The sequence below is a fragment of the Endocarpon pusillum genome (assembly GCF_000464535.1).
Source record: "Endocarpon pusillum Z07020 unplaced genomic scaffold C714293, whole genome shotgun sequence".
In the NCBI taxonomy this organism is placed as follows: Eukaryota; Fungi; Ascomycota; class Eurotiomycetes; order Verrucariales; family Verrucariaceae; genus Endocarpon; species Endocarpon pusillum.
The window spans coordinates 64377-90710 of NW_006913563.1; the positions used below are offsets into that span (position 1 = coordinate 64377).

Genomic DNA, 26334 nt, shown 5'->3' on the forward strand with positions numbered 1-26334 from the left:
CTCAGCCGTACCTGAGCCATGTGCCGGCCGGTTAGTAATGGGTGGCTGACCACCAGCGAATACCAGCTGTTGATTGTTTTTGGCCCTTTCTTGGGCATTCCTGTGTGTAGTAAATGGTCTATTGTGGCTCTCGTATAGGTTTGGCTGACACCTAGGAAGGGTGTGCAAGGATGGCTGTTATTCCAGAGACTTGAGTGAGACAATCGAGCGGATTTAAGCTTTCTGGGCTTGCTAAACTCAAGGTTGTCACACTATTGATGCTTTCCTCAAACGGTAATGGAACCAAGCGTCACTGTAGCTACAAAAGGACACTGGCAAATGAGTGGTAAGCGATGTTGCATTAGCTGGTGAGTCTTATCTCACGTCTTGGTGGTACAGAATTTACATTGACGTGAGTTATCCTTACACATAGACCCTACCGGTAAATAAGTACCACACAAGTTTAACTACACTACTGGAGAAACTACAACTTTCATTGGCCTGTCAGATCTATGCCGAAGAAGCGAGAACACGTAGTCAAAGCACGCTTATATTATCCTTTGGATACAGGATTCATGAAATCTGAGCTCCTTTTGGTCTTGTTGTGGATGATCGAAAAACACTATTTTCCAGTTGGTAGATAAATGTTGCGTTTTGTGGTTGACTTGCATTCACAGCTTGCAAAAGTACATCCGCAGCTAATCTGCTTACTACGTAGTACTATGGATAAATGCCGAACGCAAGTGACGTCAGTACAACCTTTCTCCACACTCCAAGAACCTGCAGTCGCGGCTTGAGTTCGCGATGGTCCGCACTGGTCCGCAATTTTCGCTTAAGAGATTATGATTTTTATGGCTTGCCTCGTGTTCTCTTGTTGATGCCTTGATAAGAAAACAAAACTCGCAAGATAGGTATAGGCGCCACAAGAAGATGCATCTCCTCACTGATTGGTGACCTTATCGAGCTCGTTTAAAAACCTAGGCGGAAAGACTTTGAACACTTCAAGAGACCACTTAGTCGAAACCTTCCCTGCCATGAAGGTGAAAATTCTATTTCGGTATATGCCAAGGCTCTGAAAACGGCTCGCCTTGGCAGAACTAGCCTGCCTGTTAGCCTTAAAGGGCTAAGATTTCATAATACTTTCGGCTTCTAGCTTCGGCAGCTATTCGTACCAGACCCCATACTCCAATGCTGCTTGTCAAAAGTCCCACAGCTGTACGTGCAGAACAGAGCACTCGCCTTCCAAAAGAAATGTGGCTGAAGCTTGGTTCCACACCAATCTATCCACACAACATCGAGCTTCTACAAGTGACTTCCATCCATTTTGTTCTTGAAGTTGGCTCTGGAACTTCGTGTATGCAAGCCACTTCGTCTGTCTCTATCGGTCGAACCCACAGCTACCTCCATGGAAAACCACATCGTTCTCGACTATTATTACGAGATCTAAAAACATCTCAGACAAACAGATAAAGCACGCCCTCGCTCACGGTAGGTGATGGTATATAAGCTGGCGTATTGTCCGACCCAGTCCTGCTTTCGAGTCTCCTCAGACTTCCCTGTCAAACATGCCTTTCCCTATCTTGTTGACCCTTCTGCTGTCGGTGGTTCCTGCTTTGTCCACCCCGCTTGTGACAGAGAGGACTGAAGGAACATGTAATCGAGACAATGTACTCAGGGCACTAATCGACAAGAGATACATCGATGAGGCAATTCCGTTCTGCAGCAAATACATCAAAGTTCCTGCTTCCACTGTCACAGCTACAACGAGCTGCCAGACTGTCACTATTACTGCGATTGTGGATCCATTACCCGTGACCACGTAAGTGCCATGTGTGGTTGGAGCTTGAGGCGTACGCTGACAATTTTCCAGCACTATTACACCCACTGTCACAGTCACAGCCACAACGCCCGGTTCAACTGTTTACTCTACCTACGTTCCTCCTTACTACAAGGAGAAACGGGATGAGCCGGTTCCGGCCTTTGTCTCGCAATATCCGGCTTCTCGAATCTCCAGTGCTTGTTCATGCTTGACCATTACACCATCAACTACCACTGTGCCCTGTCCCATAAAGGTAAGGAGCAGAAACGAACCTTTGCTTCTCCAACGCGGTAACCATCACCATACTAAATTGGACTTTAGACAGTCGCCACCACAATAAAACCACCTGCGCCGACCATCACCATCACGGCTAGCCCACCGGCTACCACCACCACAACCGTTGCCGGTCCCGCCACGACTCTTCCGGCTCTTTGCAATCCATCTCTTTTCTTGGATTACCGCAGCGGCGTCGACAGAGAGGGCTTTGGTGGCTTAGTTCAAACCTCGGACGCAACCAAGCAAGCCTGCTGCGTTGCTTGTTTCAGAGCCGGGAACTGCACAGCCTTCCAATTCCGTCCTGACAACCCACCAGAGACTCGCTGTGAGTACTATACCCGCCGTTCCCCAACAGACCCGAGCAATCGGAAGGACATCTGTCCATTGGGAGTTACGATTGGGAGTGAACTTCAAAGTCCCGTTGGGTCCGGGACCGGGACCATTTTCCTGAATTATGGACCATGCTTGGATAGATCACCATTGAGCGGCTGATCGAAAATTGATAATGGTCTACAATGTTTGGGAGCCAGGACGTGTTGACTGTACGCTGGGTTTGAGTCAATATCATGATTCTGCAGAGTGCAAATGGAACAAAATTCGTTGTCTTTCTTCCAGGGCATTTCACTTGGCATGATTCATGTAGACGCAAATCGAAAACAAATTAACAGTTCGTATGTGAATCAATTCAATCGTTTACTTTGCATTGTCTCAGTTCACCACCAAATGACATGCTTGCGTTTGCACTGTATTCGTTGTTTCTTTGTGTAGATATTTATGGAGTGGGACCGAGGCCTTGATTGGCATAAATCTTACGAGCCTGTCGGAGACTGCACGAGCAACCAATGCATTGCAATCAAAGCAGCCGCCAAGTGGGGACTTTTGTTTGTTCTTCTCTTATGACGATGTACTGCATCCATGTGGCCCAGACAAGGGTCAGGAAGCCTAGCCGCTCTGATCAAGGAAGAGTATTGGAGGCTTTCTAGCTGGTAAGGCTGCTAAAGACGAAATCTCCCGTGGTGTCTCTCGAATGCTTGAATCAATCCTGATGGAGATCGAAAATCACCAAGCGTACTACGTAAAAGAGGTCAAAAATTTACTCTGTGATTGTCAAAACATGAGTCTGGAACTCGGGGAGCCACTTTGTTCATGCACGGTTGTTAAGATATTACCTGGACGCCCTCATATTCTCTGACTGTTGCGGAGCAATATTATCCGGACCAGTGATATCTGAGGAGGGAATGTGAGTATTCTTACAAGCGCATATCGGCCCTAATTTGAGGTACCTTTGCGCGAATTGATGGGTGGTGTTGCGTTTGAAGCCTGGTGACATATTATTGTGAAGCGTCTAACAGGCCGATTCCGGCCTCTGTACAATTATTAGCAAATGGGCTTGGCCATAAAGGCAAGTTTTTAATGCCCAACTTTCACTTAAACTTAGGGGTCACTAAGTTAATTCCTTGTCCGCAGCCGCCTTTTTTCCGTAATTAGCCTCACTCGCCCACCGCCCTTCGCCTTTGCCTAAACCGCACACCCAACCTCAATCTACCTCCATCCTGCTCCCTCTTCCATTCGGCCCTTTCAACTACAATCACCAACAATTTACCACCACCTCAACACATTCAAGTAGCCTTCTCTTCGTAGGAGGCCATCTTCTCTACGTGGTTGTAAGTGTTTGCTGTGGTCATTTTGCTCGTCGGTCTGCTTCTCTCAACAAGCAAGGTCAGCTGCACCTCACCTGCATACCCGATCTACCTTTCCCTCAGCATATCCATGATCTCACCAAGCGTTCCTGCTCTCACAGCTTGACAATCTTAAGCATCTCTTCCCTCCTGCTCTTTTCGATTGCAGTTGGTTTGTTCTTAGGGAATTCAATGAGTAACTGTGACGCTGACATAGTTTCCAAGGCTCGGCTAGGCTGTGATAATTAAGATTAGCCTGGGTCACGCACCAACTTCACCGCATACATCTACTTCACACCAGCCTGACAGCTTCCTCTTCATCCTTCATCGACCTGTTCGAATCATACTCAAATCTCCTTCCACAAACAATTCAACTGGAGCAGCTGGGAAGCTGTATACTCAGACTTCGAGATGACGACCATGGTACGTACGGATACTGTTTCTTGAAGCTTTGACGGCGTTTGGCCGCAGTCCATCTATGTTGTATATCCCACCCTCTCTTTGCTGCAGTATGTGTCGAGGGATTGTTCTGTCTGCTTGCTGTGAAACGTCGATTAGATTCAATCTAACGTTTTGGTGTGATCAGGATCTTAGGGTCGGCAACAAGTACCGTATCGGCCGAAAAATCGGGAGTGGAAGTTTTGGTGACATCTATTTGGGCACCAATATCATCTCTGGAGAAGAAATTGCCATCAAACTTGAAAGTGTCAAGGCTAAGCACCCTCAGCTGGAGTATGAGGCTCGTGTCTACAAGTCCTTGGCTGGAGGAGTTGGCATCCCGTTTGTTCGTTGGTTCGGTACCGAATGTGACTACAATGCCATGGTCCTCGATCTGCTTGGGCCTAGCTTGGAGGATCTCTTCAACTTCTGCAACCGCAAGTTCTCCCTCAAGACTGTCCTTTTGCTCGCCGATCAGCTCATCTCCCGCATCGAATACATTCACGCCAAGTCTTTCATTCACCGTGACATCAAGCCCGACAATTTCTTGATGGGCATCGGCAAGCGCGGCAACCAGGTCAACGTTATCGACTTCGGTCTAGCAAAGAAATACCGTGACCCGAAGACTCATTTCCACATCCCATATCGTGAGAACAAGAACTTGACCGGAACAGCTCGATATGCTAGTATCAACACCCATCTCGGTGTCGAGCAGTCTCGTCGTGATGATATGGAATCCCTTGGCTATGTGATGCTCTACTTCTGTCGTGGTTCTCTTCCATGGCAAGGACTTAAGGCCGCAACCAAGAAGCAGAAGTATGACCGTATCATGGAGAAGAAGATGACGACGCCAACCGAGACTCTCTGCCGAAACTTTCCCAACGAATTCGGCACATATCTGAACTATACCCGTAATCTCCGCTTCGACGATAAGCCCGACTACTCTTATCTCCGCAAGATCTTCCGTGATCTCTTCGTCCGCGAGTCATTCCAATATGATTATGTGTTCGATTGGACCGTCTACAAGTACCAGAAGAATGCGGCGGCCATCGCAGAGCAGAGCCAGACTCAGGACCCAAACGCCGAAGAGAAGTCCACTCGTCGAGCAACCAATGTAGCCACAGCTGGGGTCCTTACTCCTCACAATCCGTCCGCTACGACCAAACCACCCGCCACCTCTACCAACCGCCGCAACAAGATTGCAGGAAGAGGTGACGAGTTTCAACCAGGGGATAGTGATAGGATGTGAGTATCTGAAAACCTTGGTTCCGAGTAAGGGATCTTCTCCTCTACGTCTGATGCTACGCTTGCGTGGAGGTGTGAATCGAAAATCTAACAAATGCTTTAGGCTTCGGCGCTAGGACTTCGTGCTACACTTTAGATAACGCTGGCAATCGCGGACGACTCTCAAATGTAGCCGAATGACGGCTCTCGTGCACTGCGGCTCTGAACCAGGCAGACCTGCAACATCTCATGGAATGTTCGTTCCAGACTTTCCTTCTCGACTTTAGACGCAGCGGCGCTGGATTTGCTTTAAGCACATGGCAAATCCAGCTGCTATTGCTCTGTTCCATTCCTATCTTGGTCATGGCTGGCTCCTCTGACACTCCCCCTCGACTCAAACTCGATGTTTATGGCTGCTTGGCTCGACGAATTCAACAAATTTCAACCACCGTCACGGACCAGCATTCCCTGACATGAAGAACATCGACCATTGGTGGTGTAAGACGGAAGCGGGTTTACAATGGCTTATTGCTTGACTACACAACAGCATTGAGGCTCTATTTCAGCAACAGTCCTCTTCGGCATGGTTAAGGCTTGATGGTATGGCTCGAGAGGAATGTTTGTTAGGCTTGCATCCACCAATCACCCCCTATGATTTTCACAGCACGTTTTCTTTTGTTTGTTCAACGTCAAATTGCATCAGCTTTACAAATTCGAAATGATGACCAGAGGAGATGCGTGTGGGAGGCTGGGAGAGCAGGATAGAGGAAGTTGGGGAGATGGTCTCGCCGGGCTGAGAATGCCCGACGTTGTCCTACTTGATATGGTATCTGGTGATGGATTTGTCTAGGGCGGCTTCCGGGGTGGTAATGGTCATTTGCTGTAGCGTGGAGTACAGCGACATAGCCGAGACTTTCATAGCTGGATCAGAATGCAATCTTAATATGTGCTCCATGATTGTGGTTGGAATTCTGATGCTTAGCGAATATGACAAGTCTTCATGTGTTGGGAGAGGTCGTCACATGAGTTTTCTGGGAAGGGTAAGATGATCATCCAGGGAGGTAAGCAGATGTACAGATGGCCAAGAAGGTTCTGGTAGATGGGGTTACATTGTACAATTGATGATTAACAGTGGTCGCTCTCTGCAATGGAACGTCGTGTGTTCCTGGACCTTCAGCCCCGGTTCCCAAGGCCTCTGGCCCTTGATCCTCCCCCGCGCTTGGAACGTGGCCAGCAACGCCTGTGCCGTGCAATGTACGGGACGTTCGACTTTTCTGGAGGCCATGCTGTCTGGCTGCCTCCGCCCCTAGGTTTTCGATGTGTTAGCTGACTGGGGCCCGAGGCCCATCTTCAGAATTGGTAGCCGTCTTGGCAATTCCCAGCCGTACTACTATCATGGGAGGAGGGGAAAATCCCAAGACAGCCACCAATTCTGAAGATGGGCCCAAGAAGCTTGTCATAGTGACTTGATCCATAATCGATTGGACCTCATCGAAAATGCAGATGTGATATCCCCTTCTTCGACGTCTATCCGACCGATGAGAAATGGCTCTCCATCAGATCTCATTTGGACCATGTCTTTCCTGGTTGTGAACTTGTGAGACTTGTGTGGCCAAGAATGGCGGAATGGCGAAATGGCCAGATGGGGCCAGATGGACAAGGGATCACTACAGGGATCACTACAGGGTCACTACAGGGACCACTAAGTCCAATACTACGGTAGGAAGCATAAATAATGTTAGTACGCCCTAGTAATTGTAATGTTAGCTCAACGCTAGTATCTTTAATTGTAAACCCTTTCTGTACAGAACAGCTATGCTCAAAGAAGTAGATGTACGGAGTAATGGTCTAACTCATCGGAAATGGATGCACACAGAAACAAGCTTTGAAGTAACGAATAATAGCATTAGGTTGCCGTATTAAGAACTGGCTGCTCTTAGCACCGGACTAACATTACTTCAGGCCTCCCAGGTACTACCTCCTACGTAGTAGTACTGGTAGCGTGCAGATAACGGAAAATCCTCGGCACGGCTGTAGCTAGTCAAAACGTATTCATTTTTCAGGAAATTTTATCAACAGTTGATGTAAAAAGCACAACGATGGCAAGTTAAGCAGCTCGATTCGCTTAACTCGAAAACATACGTCTTTTATACACCACTCAAATTGTATATTTCTCATCCACGAAAGTTGTTATTACCCTCACGCTGCACACAGAGCTCCAAACGATCTATAAATATGTACAGAGATAGCTATAGCAACGAGAGAGAGCAAATTCAGCTCCAAACGAGAGACTCTACGGCCTCTGATTGGTCGAATACCCTGGTCTACACGCTATACCCTCTAGGGCGAAATCTCATTACTTCTGGGCGGCACCTCGTACATGTGATGGGCAGATCTTAGCGTCCGGCCCGGAGTGACTACGTAATTACCTTGCGGTTAAGCGCCTTGGTGTCTATCAGGCTAACTATTCTTAGTTGTGGGCTATCTCAAGCTGAAAGCTCTCTCCGCTTTTTACTGCGGTAGGGGCTGTACTGTGACTAGGATCCTGCGCACTTGTCGGCCATCTTGTCTTCCCATCTCTCGCACGTGGCATGGGGGTGAGAGGCGGGATCCATGATTGAACACCCCCAATGAGGATCCTTCTGCTGTTGCGCCGTTATCGGGATCTTCGCGCAACACAAATACCGGCAGAATCAGCTTCCAATGTTTTCCTGCGGGTCTTGTAAGAACTCTACTCGATCATCACTATTCGGCCATGCTTAAGAGGATTGGCCCTAGGCTGCAGCAGGATCATCAACATTTGGGGCCCTGGTTCCTGGTTCATGGTTCCAAGCTGTCTGGAACCACAACCTCATAGTTTCAAAAATTTACCACCCCTGAACACCAACATTTTCGGGCATACTCATCAATTTAGAAGTCGGTCTCAGGTTCTTTGAACAGTTCAACTCCATCGGAGGACAGGTCGACGTAGCAAAAATATCTGATAATCTTGCATTCCTTTCTTCGCATACGATCAACCTCTTCATCATGGACTATACATACTACCCCACGCCACAGGCACCTTATCAGTTCCTGGGATTCACATCAGAACCTAATCGAACCCACGAAGATCCAAAATTGAATGGCTTTACAGGGTCCGCCTCTTCAGCTGTAAGTCCTGCTTGTTCTTCCTTCACCTCCCTACCAGTCACTCATAGAGATATCAGAACCAACACTTTGATCCTGGTTTCCCAGCCTTTGACCATAGCGTCTACGATACGAACAATTTCGTACCACCCCATTTCACGAGTCACCAACACCCTGTACATGAAAGCCCAGCACCTTCAATTTCTCCTTCCGGCTCTCTGCAACATAATGGACACATAAGCTCAACTTCAGAGCCCAACATCAGCTCCAACAATGGCGTCGTCGAACAAAACGTCCTTCCGGATCCTATGGGAGATGTCGTTGGCGAAGATTTTATGAACAGAACCCGCAGCAGTAGCGAAGAGAAGGACTCTATGACCCCTGCGCAGAATAAGAGGAAGGCACAGAACAGAGCTGCGTAAGTTGAGATAGTGCCGCCGATCCGCGCTTCTATATGATATTTATGGGTGCTGATCTGTTCTTGATATAGTCAACGCGCATTCCGTGAACGCAAAGAACGCCACGTCAAAGAACTCGAAGCCAAACTTAACGATCTGGAAGCAGCATCCAACAAAATCCACACCGAAAACGAACGCCTAAAGCGGGAGTTGGCAAAAGTCGCAACCGAGAACGAAATCCTCCGGGCCACCTCCTCGACTGGTCCGCTCCACCACCGAGCAGCGTATGGTTCCCAATCCGCCAGACAAGACGAAGAGATCATGAATACCGGACCCATGAAATATACCCCCACCGACTTTCTGGCCACCCTTGGAGTCCGTCACTCCGGAGACAACGAGTCTGCGTACACCCTGCTCGATCCTCCTACTACAAAAAACAACGGCAACGACTCTTCCTCCCCATCTTTGGACCCCAACAACCCCGTCTCCGTCCACCACAGTCTTCCCGCCCCACTTATCTCTTCTCAAGGCTCCTTCACACTATCTGCACACAAAATCACCATCTCACCGCTCACAGGTAACCGCTTGCTCTCCTCGGGTGCTACCTGGGATTATATCCAGGCACATCCACTGTTCAAACAGGGGCTGGTAGATATCGCGGATGTAAGTGAGAAGTTGAAGGGTAAGTCGGAGTGTGATGGGACGGGGCCGGCATTTGAAGAGGAGAGTGTGGATAGGGCGATCAGGGAAAGTGCTGCGTTGGGAAAGGATGAGCTGATCTAAAACTAACGAGCAGGCCTGCTGTGACTTAACTCATTTCCGGAAGCTGGTTGGAACCACTCTCTCCCTCCTGCTTCCGTGAGGCAAGCTTGGTCGTGGCTCGGCGAAGGGGAGATCATGTCTGAGACCGGAGTTTTCTGGCACATGTCCGCTACAGCAATTGCTCGTCGCGGATATCACGTCCCCGCTGGCCACACACAACCATATCGGAGCACCAACACCACATCATTATATCAACCTATATCGGCACATGGAATCATATCACCTCTCAAACCACATCAACGAAGCGCATGCAACCAAATCTGGACAATAGAATTCATTTTCGCGCATCTGCGCGACTACGAATCCCCCAATCCCCAATATATATGTGTATATATACATTCCTAGAAAACAACGAAAATAATCTCCTCAGTGCATGCCAACCTACCATACCCCCCTTCCCCCTCCCAGCACCGACAGACACATAGACACGCAGAGAGAGCGCATGGCGTGGTAGGGTTCGTTCATATTCATAAGTTTGTCCCATCACTTTTTCTTTTTTGGCCTGGCTGGGCGTGGCAGGGATGATGCCGAATGAGAGTATATGAGTATGTGAGATGAGATCAGAATAGGCAATGAGGAGTGGCCTGCAAGATTCGAAAAACGGGAGAGGATTCATCATGGAAGATAAGATGGTAGGGTTTAGATGACATTGCTGCAAGAGCAAGAGAGAGAGAGAGAGAGGTGTGGTGGTGGTGAAACGGGCGAGTAGAATGTTGTTTGTGTGTAGCGGGTGTGTCGTCTCTCCATGGGAGGATATATTCAGTACATAAGTACTGTTGGTATTGCCTACTTTGATCTGCTGCTGCGTGTATATGTATGTATAGTTACTACCCCCGAAACCCAGAGCAACACGTAACTTCAAGTTGCTTATTCAGGCATTGCCGCTTTGCTCACGCGCTAATGCTTGTTTTGCAGATGCAGAATGATGGGTGTATGTATGTTACTCCTTTGTCATTGTGCCTGGTGCCACTAGTGGTTGTGCAGTTTAAGTAGCTTCGAACAATGAATGCATAAATCAACTTTCGAAGCAGACAAAAACAGCTTCCAGGGGCGATAAGAGGACTTTTAAAAGCCGGCCCCGATCCTTTCCCAGTAATTAATGCACACACTATTGGTTGTGCGATATGACTTTCAGCAGGGCTACGAGTGCAGTGCGAGTGGTGCGATCCGTCCGCCAAGCAGGCTGTAATTGCTGCACCCACCCAAGAAGAGGCACACATCAACCACTTCACCAAAAGGACAACGCTCATGCATTTCGAACAACACTGGGTTGATGTATCCTCACTGACGGTCATAGTAGTGCTCAGCTGTCAAGCGTTCTTAAGAGAGTTGTTGGGGTTCGTTGTACTAGCCTGGCGCTCAGCCACCTACCTGTGTGGCAAGGTCTAGGGAGTGGTAAACAATCGAGCAATGTCTCTACAAAACTTCTTTGATTGATCAATCTCGTAGAAGACGGCCTTTCCGGAAATAGAGGCTTGAGAAAGCTCCTACTAACTTAGCGCGAGAATCCTATCCTACCAAGCGTCTTGACAGAAAGTCTCGTCGCACAGGACTGTTGACAGACCTTGTATCTTTTACTCCATTGGCAACTCAAACATCTCAGTGCGCAAAAACTGACAGGGGGCGCAATGCATAACCAAAATAAAGCACATCTTCCATCACAACCCGGACTGGATCGGGGCCTGTTGACTAAGTGTGTCAAGATTCATTACGCAAGCTTCGAATAAACCCAATATAGAACAGTACTTCTGTGACACATTGGGCTTTGCGAGTCGGCGAATAAATGTACGAGGCTGCCGCACCTGCACACGTCATCCTTGCACACAGTATCACCTTGGAAATTAGGGAAGAAATAAGACGGAAAGTTTTACAAGGTGATGATGACTTTGACGAGGTTGAAATGCTCGGGAAATTGCTTTCTAAACTCTATGACTACTAGTCAGTAGGAACCGGCTTTTGAAGAGGAAGATACGTTCGCGAAGGACATAGAAGACCCCAATATCATGCCTGAAAAGAATTGGTGGAACGTGCCGCTGCAAATAAGTGACTCAACCATGGCCAGCGTGGCCATTTGTTTCAAATTGAGTCAAATAAACCAAATCAAATGCTTGGCAAATAAACCAAATCCGTGCTTTCGTCAACCCAAATCAAGACTTTGAAATTTGACAAACTTTGAATTAGTCGAATGGAATTATTGGTAGAACATCAGGGTTGTTCAATTCATGATGAAAGATAAAGACTTGGCGGACTCTTTTTGTGAGATGAAAATCGTTAACAGTCCTCTTAACATACTAGCTTACTAACATTTGACTTCATTTGACAACCGAGCCAAATCAAATCAAATCAAACTGACCTCTGGGATTAGATGAGCAAATCAAATGAGGGTCATAATTCTGGTTTATTTGATCTGATGCATACACTGACAGTGGCCTGACTCAAACTCAACAAAGATGCTGGCTCTATCACCCTGGACAAGACACGCCCCTGTCATGCAAAGATCCGAGAAAGAGCTATGCATATCTTCGAAGAAGTCTTCCAAAAACGCTATGATATCCTGTACAATACATGTCAAGCTTTCGTCTGATATCCTTTGGTATCAACAATGCTTCTCGATCCCCCGAATATTCAATGGAACAGCAGGGGCATTCGAGAGCCCATCCACGATCACCGTAACTTCATTGCATCCCACTGTAGCCATGCAACATGGAGACGAGTTATTGGGGAGCAAACCCACCCACCGATGAATACACGATGAAAGGACTGGTACATGAAGGGAAACTACATCGAATACGACGAGATAATCCCCCCGGGAGAGTGAAAGAACTCCTCGAGCCCAGTGAGCGGCCACCACAACGGAGGAAAACGGCCCCCCACAGAGAACAGGACACGCTGCTCGCCATGAGCAACCGAAGTTTCATGCTGCACGCGCTGCAACCCAAGCACACCGTGATTCAATCCTCGACCAGCTGAAGGTGCAGAACGCAACCAGTGTGCAGAATCAAGCAATTCAGCAGGTTCTGCTGCCGAGCGACAATACCAACTCAGGCACCTTGGGCCTTCCAATGCCAGGAACGTATTAACCTTGTGAAATAGACACTTTTGAGCGTTGTTACCATGTCGGAAAAGGTTCGCGGTAGTCACTGTAGACAGGCCTGGGAACTGGGGTGATATGTCGCAGGGTGGCGAGAGTGTCAGTCTCGGATGGGGGGATAAATATCCGGCACGGTGGTACAACTCAGGACTTCACGATGGTCTTAGAATCTTATACTTAATGACCAGTAGAGCGAAAACATCTCTTGCTTGGCAAGCTTCTCGATAGTGCCTTTGAATTGAATGAGGTGATAAGATACTAGTACTAGCCAGCTGACAGTAGCCAGTAGTTAGCGGCTGAAATAATGTACCTAGGCAATTGAAGCCGTGGTGAACACAAAGTATTTTTTAGCCAAGCGTTTTTAAAGTTACAGCAGACAAAGATGGGTTTTCGGGATCGAGGGTGTATACCTGGGAGATTGATCGGGTCTTTGTGCCATCGGGCTGGAAGCTTTTGCTTTGATTCTCGGTCTGTGAGATGTGTGGATGGGACTGGAAGGGATAGGATCGGCTTTTGAGATTCTCCCCTCAGAGATTTGTATGCGTTGCGAGATCTAGCGAAGGCTTTGAGATGGAGATTTTTGTGAGATAGTTTCGGGGTCAAATGCGAAGCCGCTGAAAGTATTTATGCCGAGGCCTAGGCCTGGTGATGGGCGGAAGAGTTGGTGACCGAGGAGTAATTGTGATTGGATAGCTAGAGGCATTGAACGCAGCATTAAGCGTCAGTCAATGCTCCGCTGCCGGAAATGAAGCCGCCTCCAATGTATGAGTGTGTCTCTAACGTGACCATGCAAAGTGGCACAGCAGCAGCCGCGCTGCGTACTTCGGAGTGACCCTTCTGGATCTGAGGGTAAGTTTATGAAGGGAGCTACCACTCCCTTGCTTGCTTTTTCGATTGGGACGTGGCACCTGAAACCCGCAAATACAGCTCAGCGGTGTGTTGATGGAGGAACCGGGAATTCCCTGTCGTTGTGACTGTTTCGGAGACTCTCAATCCCAATCATCGTCGTCTTCTTGCACAGCGGCGCTTCTCCCAATCTGCTGCCTAACAATCTCCTCGCTATCTCTTCTCTTCATGCGAACATCGTTCTCCTTGATTGCTCCAAGATCCAACAACATCCTCTCGAGGTCTGCAACGCTGGTTCTTGGGCCGTTGAGCTCTGCCAGCGTAACGATTTGCTTTCTAATATCCCCGTCTTTGTACACCAAAATGGTAGGTGTATTCCGCTCTGGATATCCTTCGATACAGAGATCCGCCCGCATCTCACAGAACTTGATATCGCCATACTTCCTCGCCATTCCTCTCCAGAGCTCGGTTAATATCCTTGACTCGACATTTGTGCCCAGCGACGATGCCAGATGCACAAGCACCCAGTATTTCGAACTCGCTTCCGTCACGTCTCGAGCGTAATCTGGTTTCTGGATTCCATAGACTTGGCCGTGTATGCTGGTCTTCTGCAACGTGGATAGTTCTGCAAGGCGTTGCTGCCGGTACTTCTCGAGGAATGTGTCATCTTCTTCATCTTCGAGGTCGTGGAGCTCCGAGAGATCTTTGTCTTCGAGGCGGTTTTCATGAGCCCGCTGCTGGGCTGAGAAGAGAGCTTCTTGGATTATGGGAGTCGGGGATGGGGGCTTTTCGGGTATAATTTTGTGGGCGCGGAGGATGTCATTCCTAGATCGCTTTTAGTTCATGGGAAGAGTGGCTATAGGGATAAAGCATTTACCATTCTGTGTCGGCATTTGGATCGTCCACGGGAACATTCACCGGCATATCCATCTTGTGTGGGACTTGTATTGTAGGGTGTTAAGATGTGCCTGGACAAGATCGAGGTATTGGTATTAAAGCTCTTGGCCCGTTGCATTTGCACTGTTTGCAATTGACAGCCACAAGCTTGGCGCGTCAAGCTGTTGGACTGTGGCTTGACCGCACAACTTTTGCAAGGACACCTCAACTCCATGCTGTTGCGGAACAGAGGAACGGGCTTCATGATCACGAACAGGGAGTGCGTGTCGCCGATCGACGAGTCTTCGCCATCTAACCAAGAATATATATGCATGATAACTTCCGCCCTTCACGATATGATCGTGCGATAGCCCTCCTACAGGAAAGTTGAGCCTCTTACTCCTCCCCGGGCCTGAGCCTCTAGCCGAAGATACTCTTTCCTGTCTACACCCTACAGAGGAGCCTATAGTCACAATGAGTTACGCAAAGAAAGATGAAGATGCAGATATGCCTGGCTTCAAGCTGGATCGCACCTCTGTCTTTCAAGATGGTAAAGAAGAGATTCCCCTTCCTGCCCTTCTAACTGACCCAACACAGCTCGCCTGTTCAACTCCTCCCCAATATCACCACGAAAATGTCGAGCACTACTTACGAAAATTGCTGTTTTGTTGTTTACTGGAGAGAAGTTCCCAACCAACGAGGCGACAACACTCTTTTTTGGTATTTCGAAGCTATTTCAGAACAAGGATCCCTCGTTACGACAGATGGTCTATCTGGTGATCAAGGAGCTGGCATCTACTGCGGAGGACGTTATAATGTCGACAAGCATCATCATGAAAGATATGTCGGTGGGAAGCGATGTCATATACCGTGCAAATGCCATTCGGGCCTTGTGCAGGATAATAGATGTACGTCCTAACATGAGTGTTGGAGTGCAATGCTGACTCTCTAGGGTACCACCGTGCAAGGCATTGAAAGGCTGATCAAGACCGCTATTGTTGACAAGACGCCATCGGTCTCTTCGGCTGCCCTAGTATCTTCTTACCACCTCCTTCCGGTTGCTCGAGATGTCGTTCGAAGATGGCAGAGCGAAACCCAAGAGGCCGCCTCGTCTTCCAAATCCTCCGGTGGATTTCTTAGCTTCTCAACCAGCGCACAGCATTCTCTAGCAGCCTCTAACACCAATTACATGACTCAATATCATGCCATTGGTCTCCTATACCAAATGCGCTCGCATGATCGCATGGCGCTTGTGAAAATGGTGCAGCAGTATGGTCAAGCAGGGGCTATTAAAAGTCCGGCGGGTGTTATGATGCTGGTACGGCTGGCGGCGAAACTGGCAGAAGATGATCCAAGCCTGCGAAAACCGATGATGCAGATGTTGGACGGTTGGCTCAGACATAAGAGTGAGATGGTCAATTTTGAGGCGGCAAAGGCAATCTGTGAAATGCGAGATGTAACGGATGCAGAAGCAGCTCAAGCGGTTAATGTGTTGCAGCTATTCCTGACATCTCCCAGAGCCATCACTAAATTTGCAGCCATCCGAATCCTCCATAATTTTGCAACTTTCAAACCTCAAGTCGTTGCTTCTTGCAATACTGATATCGAGGCTTTAATCTCGAACAGCAACAGATCAATAGCAACCTTTGCTATTACTACGTTATTGAAGACTGGCAACGAGACTAGCGTTGATCGGCTTATGAAGCAGATATCTGGCTTCATGGCCGACATCACAGACGAGTTCAAGATAACCATCGTGGAAGCTATACGGACTCTTTGCTTGAAGTTTCCGAATAAACAGGCTGCCATGCTCGCTTTTCTGAGTGGAATTCTGCGGGACGAAGGAGGCTATGAATTCAAAAGAGCTGTTGTTGAGAGTATGTTTGACCTTATCAAGTTCGTTCCTGGCAGCAAGGAGGAGACATTGTCACATCTGTGCGAGTTCATCGAAGACTGCGAATTCACCAAACTGGCAGTCAGGATTCTGCATCTGATTGGTGTGGAAGGGCCAAAAGCGCCGCAGCCCACAAAGTACATCCGATACATCTACAATCGGGTGGTTCTAGAAAACGCCCTAGTCCGAGCAGCTGCAGTCACAGCACTGGCCAAATTCGGTGTTGGCCAGAAAGACCCCGAGGTCAAGAGAAGCGTTACAGTACTTCTTACTCGGTGTCTTGATGACACTGATGATGAGGTCCGAGACCGGGCAGCTCTGAACCTGCGGTTGATGCAGGAAGAGGATGAGGTGGCTGAGCGTTTTATCAAGAACGACTCGATGTTCTCCTTATCCACATTTGAGCATCAACTCGTCATGTACGTCACATCCGACAACAAGAATATATTCAGCAAAGCTTTCGACCTCTCAACCATCCCCGTCGTCTCTCATGAACAAGCACTCGCAGAAGAGCGCACAAAGAAACTTCACACAGCCACTCCGACTCTCAAAGCACCATCGACAGGTCCTACCAAACCTCAAATGAATGGCGCAGCGGAGAGAGGAGCAAGCGCCGCAACAAATACACAAAAATACCAAGAAGCTTTCGAACGAATACCAGAGCTCAGAGCCTATGGGCCCGTTCTCAAATCAAGTTCCGTTGTTGAACTCACCGAAAGCGAAACCGAATACGTCGTCACAGCCATTAAACATATCTTCAAACAACACCTCGTCCTTCAATATGACATCAAAAACACCCTTCCCGACACCGTCCTCGAAGACGTTTCCATCATTGCCACTCCAGCCGAAGAAGATGAACCCACCCTGGAAGAAGACTTCCTTATTCCGGCCCCTAAACTCGCCACCAACGAGCCTGGTACCATTTATGTCGCTTTTAAGAACCTCGAAGAAGCTTTCCCCCCCTTCCCAATCACCTCCTTTTCCAACATCCTCAAATTCACGAGCAAAGAAATCGATCCCTCGACTGGGGAGCCAGACGCCAATGGCTACGACGACGAGTACGAAGTCGATGGACTGGACCTGACTGGTGCAGACTATGTAGTCCCTGCTTTCGCAGGCAACTTCGACCATGTCTGGGAAGGTGTAGGCGCGAACAATAACGGCGAAGAAGCGAGTGAGACGTTGCAATTGGGCAATGTCAAGAATCTGAGTGGTATGTCCCTGTCGCATCTTGAGACCTGCCTACCATATTCTACCTACCAATCCCCATTGTTTCCCCATCCCCGTCCGGCCCCCATCACTCTCCATCTACCGACCAACAAAAACTAACACCTACTGTTACAACGGATAGACGCAGCAGAACAGCTCCCCCAAACCCTCTCCCTCCAACCCCTAGAAGGCACCGACGTAGTCCTCTCCACCAGCACCCACACCCTCAAGCTGTATGGCAAATCCGTGCGCGGAGGAAGAGTCGCCGGCCTGGTCAAGATGGCCTTCTCGGCCAAGTCCGGCGTCACGGTCAAAGTGTCCATCCGGGCGGAGGAGGAAGGGCTGGCGGCAAAGGTGGTGGCAAGTGTGGCTTGATCCTTGATCCTTGATCCTTGGTCCTCGATCCGTTTCTTGGGGGGTTTCTCTTTTCAGATCGAGTGTTGAAGAGGAGAGGGGAGGGATATAGTGGAATCAAGTCTGACTGTTGATAGCTGGTGGTTGAAGTTAGCAGCAGCGGTGGTGGTGGTGGCGGCGGGATGACCGTTTGACCGAGCTGGCCGGTGGATATTCCATCCGATCACATCTGTTTGTTCCTCGCGTACGTAGGTAGCTAGGTATCTAGCCAGCCAACAAGCCAGCCAGCAAGCCAACAGGTAGAAAAGCCAAACGACTTGTGTCACAAACTTGGTCAAAAACCTGACCGAGAGGGTATTCATTCATTCATTCATGCAGTGGTCTGCAAGTTTCCTGGGAATACAAGCACAAGTACAAGCACGAGAACCGTCGCCTGTTGACTTAGGCAGACACCTGTTGGAACTTCTTACCGTATTAACAACCACTCTCACTGGTGAACTCGGCTCTGCATACTTCCGGATTCTTACGTTTCCTTGCATAAAAATCTATCTTTATTCTTTGGATTCTTTTAGGATCTATCAATCAATTTCCCAACGCAGCTACAGAGTACCAAGTTCGCTGCGTATTCCCTATCTGCCCATCTGCCATCTGCCAGCCATCCCGGGCGCATCACGGGACCCCATTTTTCCACATACAAGCACCCCCCCACCCAGGCGTCAGGATTGGGGCCCCAACCTGATTTGGCCTGGCCTGGCCTGGCTTGGCTTCACTCGGCTTGTCAGAGACTACTAACACGTTCGTCCCCGTTCCGGCTCTCTGCTCTTTCTGGCTGGCTGGTGCTGCGCGGAGAAGGGTATGCATTTTCTAGAAGTCTTGGATAAAAAGGGGAGACAGGGTGGAAGACTTGACGACTTCTGGTAAGAACTTAGAAGCAAGTAAGACGAGGGCGTTTATATGTCTGGCGACGTTTCTGGCATGTATGGCGGAAGCAGAGGCAGGGGGTTGCTGTGCTTTCACCGTCGTCATTCGTGCTCGTGCCTGTGCTGGTGAGGTAGTGTGACCTGATTCCTCGATCCGGGGGGAGGAAGGCCGCGTACTCTGCTCTACTCTGCTCTGTTTCGTGGCGGTGAGGTAGACTGTCTGTTTCTGTTTCGTCGACATTGAGAGATGGGAGCTGGAGCTGGAGATGGTGGTGAGATACGCCTGTGGTCCGAGGCAGGGTAGGGGCGTGTGGCCGGCCCGCTTCCCTCGGTGTGGTTTCTGTGGGAGCCAAGGTACCGCTCAATGTTGTCGTGAGACTCGGTCAAGCTCGCAGTCTGGAAAGGGCTTCGCTCTGTTTTGACTGGTGGCAGGTAGATACACTGTCTGTTCCATCGGGATGGAGAGCGCAAGCAAAAAATAGAGATCGTGGTGTTAGGATACGCTTGTGGCCCGAAGGTAAAAACAAGGCCTGTGTGCCGCTTCCTTGGTGAGGCTGGTCTGAGATCTTGCACTTTCGTCGTCCTCATTCTATATCCTAACAGAGCTCGCCAGTAGTTAGAGGGCTTTCATGTGCCACTCATCGCCCCCATAGAGCCGTATATATGTCCCTTGGTTTCACGCAGTTAGCCCACCTACTCGAGAAGCCCGTGGCTTTCCGCCTGCGTCTGTGATTTGGTCTGTTCCTCACTCCACCCTCCCCTCCCACTCCTCTTTCCTTAGCGCCCAGTCAACAGCAGCCCGTACATTCTCGACGATGATTCTTGGTTTGAGCTCTGGTCTCTTCCCGAAGTCATACCTACTCTCCCCCTCCCTAAAGACGCCCGTCTTAACCAGCACACTTACCCACTCCGTCCCCCGTTGCGATTTATGATTATTCGCCCCCATGATATCACTCTCAGGATTATCGCCTACCATGTAGACTTTCTTCAAATCTCTTATTGTCCCAGGTGTTGCCATCTCGGACCCCATCGTTTGGCAGATGAGATCCCGTCTATACCTGTCCAGCCTTTTCTCCGCGAACTCGTAAGTCAGAGCCGACGGCTTCCCAATCACAGTCCTTCTCAGCTCCGCGCCGTGGGTGAGGCGCCGCCAGATGCCCTCAAGTGAATGGATAAAGCCTCCCTGTCCCAGACGCGGTAGGTGCCACCCTGCCGCCCAGAGCAGATCCGGATTACTGAAATACAGCGGCGGCTGATCGTGCTGCTGATACCCGTTATTCGGCAAATCCTTATCTCCGTTCCTAGAGGATACAGTGCCCAGGATGCCGGAATCAGAGAGCAGAAGGTCGAGGACCAGCTGCGTGTCAAGAGCCCAATCTCGGGGATCGTGGAAGATGAGGACTGCGTCAATTTTGAGACTTGAAGAGGGAGATGTGGGGTTTATGGGTTTAGGGAGAGGTCGCGCGAAAGAGGAATAGTATGAGTCGAAGACAGAGGAGAAGGGCCAGATCTCGGGGTAAGAGGTGAAAATGTCGGCTGGAGTAATGACGGATTTGAAGCCGTAACTTTCAGCTACGGAACGGCATTGGTTACCTGAGCCGCCGATGACGAGGATGGTGGAGTGTGCTGAGAGACCAGCACCAGAGGAGGAATTATGGAGGAAGTCGGCATATGGGGTGTGGGATTGTATGAAATTTTGTGTGGTTAGCGGTGTGGTGAGGGAGAGGGAGCGCGAGAGGTCAGAGACGCGCTGAGATTCATGTTTGCCGCCCCCGTTGGTGAGCAGGATGAAAGGGATCTGTTGCTGTTGCAGGTAGGCGAGAGACTGAGAGGCGCCAGGGATCGGGGTAGCGGAGCGGAGTAGTACGCCATCGATACTGTGAGGGTAGAAAGCACATCAGTTGTGCGGCAACGTGTGCCCATGAACGCTGCTTACTCGAAGGCGAAGGCAAAGTCAGGAGGTTCCTTCTTTGCTGCTGGTGTACGGCCAGAGAGCTTGCGTGATGGCTTCCACCGGTTGGCTTCTCTGCATGCAGTCCCGGGGCACGGGATGTGATAGGGATATCGTCTTGCGTAAGAAAGGAGTCTCGCTCGCCGAGAGAGCATCCTCCTGTCAGTAAGCCTCACGGAACAAATGACGCTTGTTGAGATATTGGACGGGCATCGGAAGCTCTTATCGATAGATGGTAAGCTACCAGAACAGGAATAGCGTTGTTGTATCATTTTCGTTCCGTAATGTAAATTGGTACCAGTTGATCGTCACGTATCAAGGACAACCAGCTCCGGTGACAGCTACAATTGAATCTTGTTACTTTGACCCGTATCACTCGAGTAGGGGGAGGCCTGGAGTAATGTTAGTTCAGCCCTAGTACCATTACGTGTAAATCCGTGCTGTACAGAGAAGCTTTGTCTGAAGAAGTTAGATGTATTTGTTATATCACTCGATGTAGTTTTCTATCAGTCTCTACCTGTACCTCTACCTCTCCCCCTCGTTCTCCTGACTAAAGCACATATATGGCCATGTAAATTCGCTCGGTCCACCTTCAGTTGTAAAATACTCCAATTCCGCAAGCTCCCTTTTCCACACTTATGACTTCGAGTTGAGTCCCAGTCTCTTCAGCACCTCCCCTTGTTTCTCAGGCATCAACGCCCCCTCGGCCGGCCGGTTCTTTTTCTTGAACTCATCCACCATCTTCTCCATGGTGACCCATTCTACTCCCTCGTGCCCACTTATATGTTCAATCAGCCGTTCGTGCATCAACAACACATGTGGCCTCCCGCTCACATCTGGATGGATCGTCATCGGAAAGATGAACTCGTCATACTCCCTGTAAAAGTAATCAAAATGATCTCCCCAAATATCCTCCACATCTCTTGCATTCACAAAACCGTGACTGTTCGGCGCCTTCTTGATAAACATCATCGGAGGCAGATCATCCAGATACCAGTTGCCTGGTATTTCCACCATACCTGTCGGTTGGCCATGTTTCAGCGGCTTCATCCACGTCTCGGCAGGTTTATCGTAATCGATCTTCGTCCATTCATCCCCAGCCCGGAGGTAATATGCCTGACAATCATGGTGATTCATGCTGTGGTCGTATTCGATACCATAGCTCAAATATAGCTCCGTAGCTTCGCGGCTGACTTCCCACCAGGGTGCCACACTGCCTCTAGGTGGTTTTCCACCACAGAACTCAGTCAGCATTCGGTACGTCTTATCCAGGATGTCTTTTTGTTGCTGCAGCGTCATGGAAGATGGGTTCTCGTGGCTGTAACCATGCAGACCAATTTCATGGCCCGCATCGCGAACCATGGCGCATTCTTCCGGGAAGGTTTCTAGGCTGTGGCCGGGGATGAACCAGGAGGTTTTGATATTATACTTTTCGAATAGCTTGAGAAGGCGGCGCGTACCAAGAGTACCAGCGAAGAGGCCTGCTCGAGAATGAGTGTATTGGTAGAGTACGGGAAGAGGGTTATAGCAAGCATGTCCTCAAGAAGCCGAAACCCGAGCGAACTGGTTCAGGTTACATACCTCGACTCATATCACTTGTAGAATCCTCCCCACCATACGACCCCAACCAACCAGCGACTGCGTCGATATCAACGCCATAGCCGACAAGAACACGCTTCTTGCCCATTTTGGTGTTTCAGAAGCCTACTACAATACTATAGTGGTGATCAAGCGCAACAGCGTGGATCGTGGACCGACATACTACCAATTGACTGCATGTTCTGTCTGTTAGATACAGTTCGCTCTTATCAAGATAGTGGAAGCAATTGAAAATTGGAGTAGTTGGAGCGCACGAATTGATGACGAGTGCGGGGGAGAAAAAGTGTCCCACTCCGAGAACTGAGGTGATAGCCTTTGAAATAGTTGATATTTCGGAAGGAGATAGCTCTGGTTCGAATTCGATTGCCGTCGGAGTCCCTGAAGATGTGCTTCCTGGTATACACAACTGGCCTTTCAGAAAGGGCAATGGAATATCTCGTTCGGTTCAATGCGAGCGGATTTGTGCTTAAAAGTTGTCAAAATGAGACTTTCCGACGTCATTCCTTGATTTATATTACAGGAAGCCAAAATATCGATCGGGCGAAATGCCCAACCAAAAATTGGTACGTCTCAACGGTTGTTTGCAATCAAGAATTCCCATATAGCGATATGTAAGATTTTGGGACTGGAAGGATAATTTGGCAGAGGATAACAAGTCCAGAAAACTGTAGCCATTAAGTAGATGAGGCAGTCTTGTAGAATATCGGGGCGACGGTATGTGGTTGTTAGCCGTGTGATTGGATGAGCGGCATGATGGTCAACAGATCCCTCCGTGAGGATTCTCATCGAATCATACCTTTATGCCTCAATATTCATAGACCAGTTCTCGATTGTCATCAGCTTCTCAACCTGCACCAGCAGTTCAGAAGTCAGCTACTTCAGGCCTAGGACCACAGCCTTCTTCACCCTTGGGATATCAGGCAATATATTCGTAGTTACGCTCTTTCGTATAGCGATGTCCCCTGTGTAGTCTGATTCGAAGCCGCAAGATCATATCTCGGCGTCAAAGATGTCGTGTTGGTGTTAAGCATGACTATTTGGATATGTAAATGTGATCCTCGAGGCTCTTGTCTACCATGACCCTCTTTTCCGATTGAGCCTTTAGACAAATACATTTGTCAAGTGTTCGCGTCGAGTTCGAGAGTGGCTTCCGATACGGACTGGGAGTCGTTCCAATATTCCACACATCCGAACGATGAAACGAATTCAGCGAAGTCAGACGCGGCACATTGGCTGATTTTGCAGTTATGTTCATCGGTCAAGTTGTCTGGGCTATCGAGTATGCAAGAAAGGAAAGAAATCCATCCAGGGATTGACTGCTCTGCTGCCAATTTTTTGCAAAAGCTTCCCAAACAATGGACGGCAAGTCTGCCAATCAAGACTCCTTATGCTTCTTATGATCACTTCCAGCTCTCCTGGCGAACGGATTAATTAAAGGTCTTCGGCATCGGATTGAGTGTATCGAAAAAGGCAATTGTATGGAGGCTGGCAGGCCACAAATTATGGCACTAACGCTGTTTCGTGCTTTGAGTAGGTGCTCAGTCTATATATCACACGGCCTAGAATTTAAAAATATTTGACTCCTGTTCAGCGTTGTTGATCGGGTGAGGGTTGGGTCCCTGTTTCGTCCACCGAAGATCGCACAAATCTGCCTCCACGCCAAGACTTAGTCAGCTCACTGTCGTGGTCCGAGAGACTCAGTACCACTCGGTACCGCTCTTAGTTTGAACATACCGGTTCGTTATTTGCATGTACAGCAACCCACGCGAGAGCCTCATAAGAGCAGCAATAGTAAACAAAATAAGGACATATAAGTTCATTTTCATTGCATTATCCCTACCACCTATACTAGGCCAAAGGCAACATTTCATGTCATATAATCATGCTAGACGACAAAAAGTGTTACTCGTTCGGGCAATTTCTCTCACATCCGCTCAACGCAGTAACCGCAGACCTTGGTAGCTTTAACCTCGCCGACCAGAAAATCCAAGGAGAACGCCCTCGGTTTCAGCCTGCTCATCGGTGCTCGAAAGTCTGACTGCGGAGACAGGATCTCATATTTGGAAGTAAGTACAGAGCAGGGAGGACATGTGCCTTCATCCCAGTCATGACTGAAGACTGCGTCGGGCGTTGCTCATTCCTCCATGCGGAACATGTCATCCTCGTCCTCATCCATATTCATGTTACCATGATAACCCCCATGTGGCGTAGAAGCATTCTCTTGCATCCTCGCGTCTCGCTCATCCGAGATAGGTTGTGTCAAGGCATGAATACCCAAAGAATTGAACACCGTGGGAGTGGAGCTGTTTGCTAACAATTTGTTGGCAGACTGGTACTGCTCAGGCAGGGGCGGCACAGGAGGAACATCGCTTGACAGCTGAGTGGGTCTAGTCCTTGGCGTGCCAAAGTTCAGCAGCTCAGCCGCAGCGGCTAGGCCGCCGTCATCAATTCCCGAAGTCGTAGGGCGATGATCAACGCTAGGGAACCTATGTGGAGGAAGTCCTGGCGACGCAACGCTTTCGGCGAACGAGCTGGAAGGAATGGAACGGTATGAACGTGAAAACCCTCCACTGCTGCTGCTGAAGCGCTTGCTGCTCGGAACAGAGACAGCAGCATCGCTCATAGGTGGAGGAGTGGTCTCGGTTGAACTAAGCTCGTCTTGCGCTTCGGAAGAGCCGGAGAAACCGGGAGAAGCTGAGGAATACTCGCTGTCCTGAATATGAGAGATGTCAGGCGGTGTTGAGCCGTCAGCGTTCATGTTGACCAGCACACTTGCTGCCTCCAGAAGCTGGACTTGCTGATGCTTCGAAATCAACAACTTCGAGGTCAATGCCCATGCGGGATCGTGCTCCCACCTAGACATATCAGCAAGTTCCCCAGGGAGCAGTACCCAGACACCTACATATGCTTGGTCAGGCAACTGCTGTGCTTGTAACCTTTTCCACATGTATCACATCTCAGCTCTGAGGGCAGTCTCTTTCCCTCTCCTTTTGACAGATAAGCTCCCTCACTAGCACGTCTATTGCGACCTTTTGTGTTCATGGACCTTTCGACAGTATGCTCGTCTTCTACAGGATCATCTTCGATCGAAGCCGTGGACGGTTTGCGGTCTGTTGTATAAACATTGCTTGTACCAACAATAGGCCTTGAGAAGTATGTGCCCATACTTGAGGGATTGCCCATCGACGTGGACTCTAGACCTTTTCTAGATCCCAGACTCCGTCGATGAGATGTACTGTTCACGGGTGCCTCTCCTTGTTCTCGTAACGCAGCCGCTACTGCATGAGCAGTGCTACTAGCTGCGGTGGAGTTGACACTTTTCCGTCTGCTGATTCGATGTGTTGGGTTCATGGCGCCGAGAGATACGGAATGAGCATGCTGTCTGGAAGAAGAGGCGCTTTTGTGAGGAAAGCTACCAGAGCTCGTAGGGCGGGAGGTTGACCCTTCCTGCAGGAGAAAAGGCTGGTCAGCAGGGACCATTGGTCACGCGTTAGGGCCCTTCTCTACCTTGGAGGATGTCATGACTGCTCGACAATTATGATTATAATCACGACTCCCGCATTCAAGACCTGGAGTGCAGCCTTGAACTCGAGAGCCGTTGGAGCCAACTTTCACAATGTGCTCCGTTGGTTGCTCGCTTTCCGAAGCAAGAGCCTGAGCAACTGAGACTCGACTAGTAAGACGAAGCGTGTGGGGGGATTTGGGAATGACAGCGCAAGATTGACCCAGAGGAGAAGTTTCGGATAATTTCTTCAAAGCCAAAAAATCCCAAGGAAGCAAGGATGGGCGCTGTGCTCGTGAAGGCTGTGTGTTGTTCGGCGGGCGAGAAGGTG

General features: G+C 49.3%; 9 protein-coding genes across 9 annotated transcripts; 5 read left to right on the forward strand and 4 right to left on the reverse strand.

The window, feature by feature from the left end:
• Window positions 1-1544: 1544 nt before the first annotated feature.
• EPUS_07395 (uncharacterized protein) lies at window positions 1545-2566 on the forward strand (the record flags this gene model as incomplete). Its single annotated transcript, XM_007788287.1, has 3 exons — window positions 1545-1798; window positions 1850-2051; window positions 2120-2566. 3 exons carry the CDS (start codon window positions 1545-1547, stop codon window positions 2564-2566), a joined length of 903 nt encoding a protein of 300 aa, XP_007786477.1.
• A 1598-nt stretch (window positions 2567-4164) lies between these two features.
• On the forward strand, window positions 4165-5440 carry EPUS_07396 (Casein kinase I; the record flags this gene model as incomplete). The annotated part of the gene is made up of 2 exons (XM_007788288.1): window positions 4165-4176; window positions 4340-5440. The coding sequence occupies 2 exons, from the start codon at window positions 4165-4167 to the stop codon at window positions 5438-5440; spliced, it is 1113 nt and encodes a 370-aa protein (XP_007786478.1).
• A 3002-nt stretch (window positions 5441-8442) lies between these two features.
• On the forward strand, window positions 8443-9722 carry EPUS_07397 (uncharacterized protein; the record flags this gene model as incomplete). Its single annotated transcript, XM_007788289.1, has 3 exons — window positions 8443-8565; window positions 8622-8959; window positions 9032-9722. The coding sequence occupies 3 exons, from the start codon at window positions 8443-8445 to the stop codon at window positions 9720-9722; spliced, it is 1152 nt and encodes a 383-aa protein (XP_007786479.1).
• Window positions 9723-12464: 2742 nt separating this feature from the next.
• EPUS_07398 (uncharacterized protein) lies at window positions 12465-12731 on the forward strand (the record flags this gene model as incomplete). The annotated part of the gene is made up of 1 exon (XM_007788290.1): window positions 12465-12731. One exon carries the CDS (start codon window positions 12465-12467, stop codon window positions 12729-12731), a length of 267 nt encoding a protein of 88 aa, XP_007786480.1.
• A 1110-nt stretch (window positions 12732-13841) lies between these two features.
• Window positions 13842-14628, reverse strand: EPUS_07399 (uncharacterized protein; the record flags this gene model as incomplete). Its single annotated transcript, XM_007788291.1, has 2 exons — window positions 13842-14523; window positions 14576-14628. The coding sequence occupies 2 exons, from the start codon at window positions 14626-14628 to the stop codon at window positions 13842-13844; spliced, it is 735 nt and encodes a 244-aa protein (XP_007786481.1).
• Window positions 14629-15048: 420 nt separating this feature from the next.
• EPUS_07400 (uncharacterized protein) lies at window positions 15049-18052 on the forward strand (the record flags this gene model as incomplete). The annotated part of the gene is made up of 4 exons (XM_007788292.1): window positions 15049-15124; window positions 15172-15482; window positions 15527-17681; window positions 17820-18052. 4 exons carry the CDS (start codon window positions 15049-15051, stop codon window positions 18050-18052), a joined length of 2775 nt encoding a protein of 924 aa, XP_007786482.1.
• Window positions 18053-19696: 1644 nt separating this feature from the next.
• Window positions 19697-21057, reverse strand: EPUS_07401 (uncharacterized protein; the record flags this gene model as incomplete). The annotated part of the gene is made up of 2 exons (XM_007788293.1): window positions 19697-20828; window positions 20888-21057. The coding sequence occupies 2 exons, from the start codon at window positions 21055-21057 to the stop codon at window positions 19697-19699; spliced, it is 1302 nt and encodes a 433-aa protein (XP_007786483.1).
• A 481-nt stretch (window positions 21058-21538) lies between these two features.
• Window positions 21539-22589, reverse strand: EPUS_07402 (uncharacterized protein; the record flags this gene model as incomplete). Its single annotated transcript, XM_007788294.1, has 2 exons — window positions 21539-22383; window positions 22484-22589. 2 exons carry the CDS (start codon window positions 22587-22589, stop codon window positions 21539-21541), a joined length of 951 nt encoding a protein of 316 aa, XP_007786484.1.
• A 2046-nt stretch (window positions 22590-24635) lies between these two features.
• EPUS_07403 (uncharacterized protein) lies at window positions 24636-26023 on the reverse strand (the record flags this gene model as incomplete). Its single annotated transcript, XM_007788295.1, has 3 exons — window positions 24636-25356; window positions 25404-25948; window positions 26009-26023. 3 exons carry the CDS (start codon window positions 26021-26023, stop codon window positions 24636-24638), a joined length of 1281 nt encoding a protein of 426 aa, XP_007786485.1.
• Window positions 26024-26334: the final 311 nt, after the last annotated feature.